Below are 7,997 nucleotides of genomic sequence, written 5' to 3'. Positions count from 1 at the left end.
CGATGTTCGACAGCTTCGTGGAACGATGTTGCGTCGATGACATTATTCCCAATAATTTTGTCTCCAACAGAAAAATTTCAGAGTCTAGAAACGTTCTTTTCTATTTTTTCCAATATTTTCTGGAATCGAAGAAATCGATTATATGGGAACTGTGGGACGTGAAATATCCCGTTCGATAATTTTGCAATTACTGTCAAGACACGTTTTTGAGAAACGGGGGTCCTCAACGATCTACAAACGCCAAGGATAAAAGGAGGGAGGGGGAGCTCGGCTATTCGTCGATGTGTTATTATATTAACGCAGACAGTCGTAGTGGCGATCGTGTCTGTGTGCAGATAAACGCGAGGAGCAGAAAGAGTCAACGTAATGAAGAGAAGGGGAGAAAGTGACGTTGGTATATAAACAGTTGGCCATGACTTTGAAAGCATCAAAGAGATCGTGGCGAGTTAACACTGCGGGTTTCGCGCACAGGATTCGTTCGAGCGTGATCTGACGTTTATACTGAGAAAACATGAGGATCATCGTAAGTTCTTGTTCACAAAAAAAAAATCACATTCCCTCTTGACACCTGTTCTCCGCACGAATGTGAAAAAGAGTTCACGGTGGTCGAAGTTTCTTTATGCAAATCGCAAGAAATTTTATTAAATTCATATTAGCAAAAGTGGGTTACATTTTGGAGGTTCTTTAATTTCGACCGTTTTTTTTACCACAGATTTTGACCGCTCTAGTGGTAGTGGCGTCAGCCTCTTATGAGGAGGAACATGGCGGTTCCACGTATCACGAGACATCGAAGCCAGTCGAAATTCCAATTTACAAAAAGTATGCCATACCAATTCCACATCCGGTACCAGTGCCGGTTCCTCAACACATCAAGGTTCCCATTCCTCAGCCGTACCAGGTCGAAGTATCAGTGCCACATCCGGTCCCGGTAGAAGTGGTGAAACATATCGAAATTCCAGTGGAGAAGCCCGAGCCCTACGTGGTGGAAAAAAAGGTACTCGTAACAATGACATGTGAAACTTGTAACCCTATACAGTGTTTAAATTTCAAGTATACCAAGTGTATTGCGTTTCTTAGCTTTCTATCTGCGTTAACTGTGACAATCCTAGATAGAAAATAATTCACGTCTTAACTTTATTTAAGCACGGTAAAATTATTTTTTAGTGGGTCCAATATACCTTCTTCATTGTTCTCTACTTTCTTAAATGAATATTTTTCTTGAAATAATTCTCAACATCTTTATGCGAGTTCTGAAAATATTTGGATAAGTGACGTGATGATTACCTGAAAAGGAATCATTTGGACGCAGAAGTTCATGAATACAGTAATCCATCTATAAAGTTAAATTACACAATATAGAAATAATTATATAACGGAATATAAGCAATCATTACGGAATCGATTAGCGAGACAAACAAATGACTACTCCGCTATCATTTTGAAAATTAATTACATCACGCACCCACCTGACAAATATCATAACCGACTTCTGGACAGTTTAATGCTCCCAAATGGCACGGCATTTAATGCATCGCCATCCGTAAAACAGTAACAGCAGTTGTCACCCGCGTTGAATGTTCACCTCGATATCACATTCCCGAGAAATGTACACCCGTACAATTCCATTCGCATGATATTTAGGATCGCATTACCACCCCCAGCCTTATTACGCGGGCAATATGAAAATTCGTAATGCACACGGGACATTGAAACATTACTGTTGTCGCGCAGGTGCCGTACGTTGTCGAGAGACCGTACCCGGTGACGGTCGAAAAGCACTTCCCTGTGCCGATCCCGAAACCGTATCCGGTCCACGTACCCGTCTACAAGCACGTCTTCCACCATCAGAGCAAGAGCCACGGTTGGAAGCACTGACATCCTGACTAGAGCAGCGACGACCATCTAGCAGCTATAAAGCGCGTCTAGCCAAAAAAAATAACATACATATAACAGAAGGAAACTCGACGTTTCTTGGCAACCATGACACTTGTACATAGCCCACTTTTGTATACTATTAATTGTTGACTTAAATAAATTTTGTTTACATTATTTTTTCTTCCCGTGACTCTTTCCGCTTGCCTTTCTTTTCTGCGAGAGAAGACGTCTAAAATCGGCTCACGGCTCGGATGATTGGACGGTTTCGAAAGTGAGTCGCGTGGCAGCGAGTTCGTCCAAGCAACTGGCTATATAAGTCACTTTTTCTTTGTATTACAGTGTTTCTTAATTGGGTCACTTAAGCCTAATACGACACCGTCGACGCGGAGTCCACGTAGCCCGGGCGTTTTCTCAATCTCATTGCTTGCAGAGAGCGTAATAAAATAATCGATTTGCGTCCAGGTGAGAGAAGAAGTTGATGATTATACAAATCGAGGATATCAAACCGGTCGTTGGTCCGTACGCTGGTTTTGCATTTTTATCGGTGACTTCGGTGACTGACGTCGGGAAAACAAGAAACTAGTCGATGGATGGATGACTACAGATATGCACGGATTACCGTAAGCATTACCACGAATTAACGTTCACAAGTGTCCCAATCATGTTCATACGAAGGTTCTGTCTACTTGAGAGTATTAACACCGATTAGTCTATACTTTGTTTCACTCGTCTTGATTGTAGACTTCTCTCCTTAGATGCACCAACTTCAACCATATCTCGATAAACAATTCCATTTCTGTTGTTTTCATATCATTTATACAATTTAATCTCGAATGATCGATCGCGGTACAATTCCAGCCGCTTTCGAACGGAAACGGCAACGCCATAAATTAAATAACTCCACGGTAAATATTTCAAAATTTTTTTCCTCGTGGACTCGCGAATTTCTGTAGGCAACACCTCGAGGCGATCGTTCGCGTTACGAAGCCGCCCGCCGGTTTTGTCGGTCCAGAAACCGGCCAATGACTGGCCGGACGATGTTGTAAATGACGAACGCCAGGCCTAACGACGACCACATAACGCGACTCTATGCCCAGAGGTGCAGAATTTATTCAGGAAATACCGGGGCGCGACCAGTTGCGTCATATCTCCTGACCGACGACCGCTTTTTATCGCCGGTTAAGGGAATCACATTCGACTTAGGTCCGCAAGAAACCTGCCCCGCTTAAGTGGAGCAAAAGTTTATAAAACCGACGGCCACGCACGACGCGCTTCTAGTTTCACCCGGGACATTAGATCCGCCGTTTAACGGGGAAGATCGCGCCTGCAGCCGAAAAACCGCGAATCATGTTCAGGCTACTGGTAAGCTGGCCGAATGGGAGAATCGTCCTTTACGACTTTTCGATTCGACTGTATTAGACGATAGCGTGGCTAATAATTAAGGTTGTCCAAGGAAAATTGCTACAAATTCTCAAAGACACGGGTGTTAGTTAACGCACTACCGTGTATAAGAGAATTACTGTAATTTAGAATTTTAATTCGTTACTGGAAATAAATGGAGGAATTATAGTTCAATTAACTCGAACCGTGGATTGCACTGGTGGAAGGCGAGAAGATTGGTCTAGAAGAATTGTATGCAAAACTAATTGGTCACTTCTGTTATAACTATTCTATGCTCATGTAAGGATAGAATCGTTTACTCGTTCATATAGAGAATTTTGTTACAAAATTATTAGATTGATACACATTACCCAGTGAGTTTTGCAGTTTGCAATTTCTTTGAGTGAAAATAATTAAAAACGGTCATTATGGGGAAAATAATGATTCATTCGAATGCAAAGTGTTACTTTCGATACAATCTTTCCGCCTCCAACACGCAATTACTCTATGCCATAATTTCTTCTTTTTACTATTGACCTATTAACCCTCGTGAACTGTTCAGGTGAATTTGACCTAAACTTGGACTTTAATTTTTACTTGTACTTTTTATAAGAGAATTTTATTCATTAATTTGACAACCAAATGTGTTACTCCTTAAATTGTATATTCGTGTGCACAGATTTTCCTGAAGCGTATATTTCCTTAGTTCGATTTTGGCTTAGAGCATGTTTAATCCAATGAATAGTAAGAATATTAACGCAACAATTTATTAAAGAGTGCAGGATGATTAAACCACAAGGTGGTTATCTGTGAAATTAATCAAATATGAAAAATCAGCCATAAAAGAATATTCTACAAGATATACCAAACTTTTTCACAACTTCTAGATCCCATGCCTGATATGGCTTTCCAGCGTCCGGTCCGAGACCATGATGTCCATGCACATGCCGGAGGGCATGATGGAGGACAATTCAGCGATGTCGGACGCCATGATGCTGAAGCCGAAACGGGAGTCGTACCATAACCCCTGTCCACCGGCTTACTCTCATCCAATCTCGTACTCGCCACCGCCCCAAATTTACGTGAAACCTGTCGTGCATCCGCCTCCAATGTCTATCATCCATCAGCCCATTCAGGTTGTCCAAAAGCCGATGATAACATACGTGAAACCATCCCCGCAGCCGGTGGTAGTGAAGCCTGTCGTTCAATCGAAATTGGTCTATCCGATCTACCAGAAGCCAATGGTCTCGTACGCGCCTGTATACCAGAAACCAATCTATTATTCGCCGATGGTGCAGAAAGTGATGTACGAGCAGCCGAAGATAGTCCTGAAGAAATACGAAGTGCCTGTCACCCAAGTGATCCAGAAGCCTCAGATCTCCTATCCGGTACAATATCATCAGCCGAAAGTGGTTCACGCGCCGGCACCGCAGATCAACTATCTGAAAATCACGCAACCAGTGGTCCATCAACCGCCTGTATTCGCCCCGTCCCCTAAACCATGGTGCCCGTAACCAGGAATCACGGATCGGACGTCACGGTGCGGTCGAAATCGAACGTGCGCTGATCGATCGTCGAGGCACGAACGTGTCCAGGAAAAGCGACAATTACCCGGAAGGTTTTTCTTCGTTGCGAACCATCCTCGTCCAAAACGTAATCGACCATATCGCCCGGCTGCCATCACACGCCATAACGAATCGTAGTCATGCGTAATCTAGCGAGGCTTATTCCGTTTCCCAGATTGTACAATAAAAAAAAAAACCAAACACCTGTCAATCTTGTTGTCCACTGCACTTCACCCTTCCGTTCATCCAGCTGAAAACTTTCCCTAGCTTTGCGCGGCGATTCCGTAATCGCTTCGTCGACTCTTGTGTAATGAAAGCTCTCGCCGCCGCGACAACGACCGGTTCTCGAGCTCGTTGAAAAGCTCACTCGGATGAGACCGTGGAATTGTTTCACTGGGGGCAAACTTTCGATAGCCTGGCTAATTTTCCGGAAAACTTTTCGAACCCTTGCCATCCGAGCTGGAACGAATCCTGCGGCCTAGGAATTTCATAAAAGACCGACATAGACTGTTCTTCCACGCAACACGGTACCATGGAAGTATCCAGTGGTCATCTACTAGTCTAGAGATTGCCTTTGCTCGGGTCTTAATCGGTTGGACTCGCAGAAACTCATACCCTCATGAAAGTTTCCACGATTGTTCTCTGGGCAGCTGAATCGCATTACCGCTTCTAAGGTCGTCGTGCACCTGGCAATGCTCGCCTCTCGGACACTCGTTCCTTCGGGATATTACACACTTAGGTCGACGACTTCGGGCCGCAGATTATCCGTTGCCTGAGATCTTCTGCGAGTGGCGATTTGAGAGCTGTCGTGCGTGTAACTATCTGATTCAAAGAATAGAAGATTAAAGGTACATAAAAAAGTACACAGTAAAGATACCTTGAATTACCAAGGGAAATAAGCATTTTAATGTTTGGCGTTTCTTTTTTCAAATTGTACATTGCCGCTCAAAAATTTGGAGAATTCTTAGTTCTTTTGGCAAATATATATTTATATTCTGCAAATTTGTATCTAATTGAAAATGTTATATACCGATAGAGAAATCTGTACATGTAGCTTGGTATATATTTTATGTTTACCTAAATGGTGGAGTGTTAATGGCTGTCCATGTCCGTGTCCCCTAGTTGTCTGTTTATGTAAGCGCCATTGATTCAATTAAGTTACCTGGGAAAGCCGAGAACGTTGATCGAGACAACTCACCGACATTTTTTCGCCTTTTATCACGCAGCCCGGTTGCGCCAGGTAAATGCAAGGTAGAACATAGCAGGGAATTAATTAACGGGTAGGTCGAGGCGAACCTTCCAACCGATTCCCGATTATTTCAAGGAATCGTCGTTTCGTCACGCGCTCGCAACGCTGAGCAATTGCACAAGGTGGGACGTACCGTTTTGCCATTTTGAAACCGCCGATTTTCTTCGTGATTGTAAAAGATTGTAAACGTCCGGTCAGAATTTTTGCATGGAGGTTTTCGTCATGTTTGACAATGCGTATAAAAGGTATGCTCGCAGGAGGATCCCCTTCAGTAAATGTCGAAGTTGGTTTTCCGTGTACTGTGAACCTTCGTTATGAGATACTTCGTGAGTACCTTTAGTGTTCCATTGTTTTATTTGTAATATATTTTAAGGATACTGAGTTCCTTAAATGACTCACATTCAGTCAATGTTTTCAATCGATTCATGCATTTTTTTAGAAATATAATTATGGTGCTATTATAACGAATTAGAATCTTTAAATGTGGTTCTTTGAATTCGGAAATCATTATTGGAAGTCTACTTTCATTGTAATTTGAATGTTGCGACCTAACGCAGGTAGCCGATGGTCGAAGCGATCCTCGCGTCTTGGGTCGTCAATATGGTCAGCAAATCGTTATAAAAAATAATTCCCGGACAGTTTCACATAACGTGCAGAACATGCACTGTCCTAAAACAATTTCTTTATTATATTTTGACTTCCAGAAATCCCAGGAACAATACATACACCAAGCCCCATTTCTTCCACTTCATTCTACTATTTTGTTCACAATATACACCAACCAAAGTCCTGTTTTTTCCACCAATCACAAGTCGAACCGTTCCAACAAGCCTCTATGCGTGCAACCACCAGTCAGAACATATTCAACCGTCAACACGAACACATCTCTCATTCGGCGCAAACACTACTACTACACACATACATCACATTGTTACAGTGACGTTTATATTAAAGTTTAAGTGTGCTATAAATTAGTGTTAAATTATTCAAATTACATCGTGTCACCATACACAATCACATACCATCTTCCAACGAGTTACGCGATATTAATTTACCAACGACCAGTGGCAAATCCCAAGTTCATCGTGACACACCGCATCATTATTTGCTAAATAATTTTTTGATGAAGTTCCACGATCTTGAATTTGGAGTTTAATTTAAGTGTTCAGAATTGTTGTTCAAACAAAATTCAGTTGGTTAAATGTGTGACTAGATCCAGTACACTATTCAGTTCTGTGTCTGTGCTGAATTATTGTAGCGCATATAAGTCGTCACCGGAAGTTTATTAGTTTATTTTTAAATAGTTCAGTATATGTACCAGCACATTCGAATCTATATTGCAGCTCTGTCTCGTGGTCGCCATCGCCTGCGAAGCGGCGAGAATACCAAGACAATCTGAGCAGACATATTTCCAAAATTTCCCAGGTGTTTTTCCGAGCAATGGCGCCTCTAGTTACCAAAACGTCGAATCAAACCAAGCGGGAGCTTCGTTTTACGGTGAATACAGGGGCCAGGATGGGAATATAGGCCTGGGAAACGAGTACTTCCAGAATCAGGTTCCTATCGGTGGCAGGCATGACCTAGTGAATGAATTGGCCGGAGGTAATTTTTCATTACAATGTCGATAACCCTCTATAACGGTACCACAACAGGCTTTTTCTTTCAGTTCCGTTCGGAGACGCCGGGTTGAACCAGGCAGATCTCAAGCCTCAAACATACGGACGTCTGAACCAACCACGTGATTACGATTATCAGATATAGAATTCCTATAAATGTTTTATGACCGTGTTAGTTACGTGCTGGAACAGATTGAATCACTTTACTAGTAATTATCATCGTTCCAACGCTGTCGAGTCACTTATATATACTAAACAATTAAACTACAAAAAATAAAGTACTGATCGAAGAAATGACAAGAGATGAATGAG

General features: G+C 42.3%; 2 protein-coding genes across 2 annotated transcripts; both read left to right on the top strand.

Moving 5' to 3' along the window:
* Nucleotides 1-511: 511 nt before the first annotated feature.
* Nucleotides 512-1,875, top strand: LOC107194363 (mantle protein-like). The gene is made up of 3 exons (XM_015583980.1): nucleotides 512-523; nucleotides 713-994; nucleotides 1,732-1,875. Exons 1-3 carry the CDS (start codon nucleotides 512-514, stop codon nucleotides 1,873-1,875), a joined length of 438 nt encoding a protein of 145 aa, XP_015439466.1.
* A 1,347-nt stretch (nucleotides 1,876-3,222) lies between these two features.
* Nucleotides 3,223-4,769, top strand: LOC107194440 (proline-rich protein 3-like). The gene is made up of 2 exons (XM_015584061.1): nucleotides 3,223-3,237; nucleotides 4,143-4,769. The coding sequence occupies exons 1-2, from the start codon at nucleotides 3,223-3,225 to the stop codon at nucleotides 4,767-4,769; spliced, it is 642 nt and encodes a 213-aa protein (XP_015439547.1).
* The last annotated feature ends 3,228 nt before the right edge of the window (nucleotides 4,770-7,997 follow it).

Source organism: Dufourea novaeangliae, unplaced genomic scaffold, assembly GCF_001272555.1.
Source record: "Dufourea novaeangliae isolate 0120121106 unplaced genomic scaffold, ASM127255v1 scaffold39, whole genome shotgun sequence".
Lineage (NCBI taxonomy): Eukaryota > Metazoa > Arthropoda > Insecta > Hymenoptera > Halictidae > Dufourea > Dufourea novaeangliae.
Note: the sequence above shows the minus strand (reverse complement) of the source record. Positions and strands in the feature narration are given on the sequence as shown.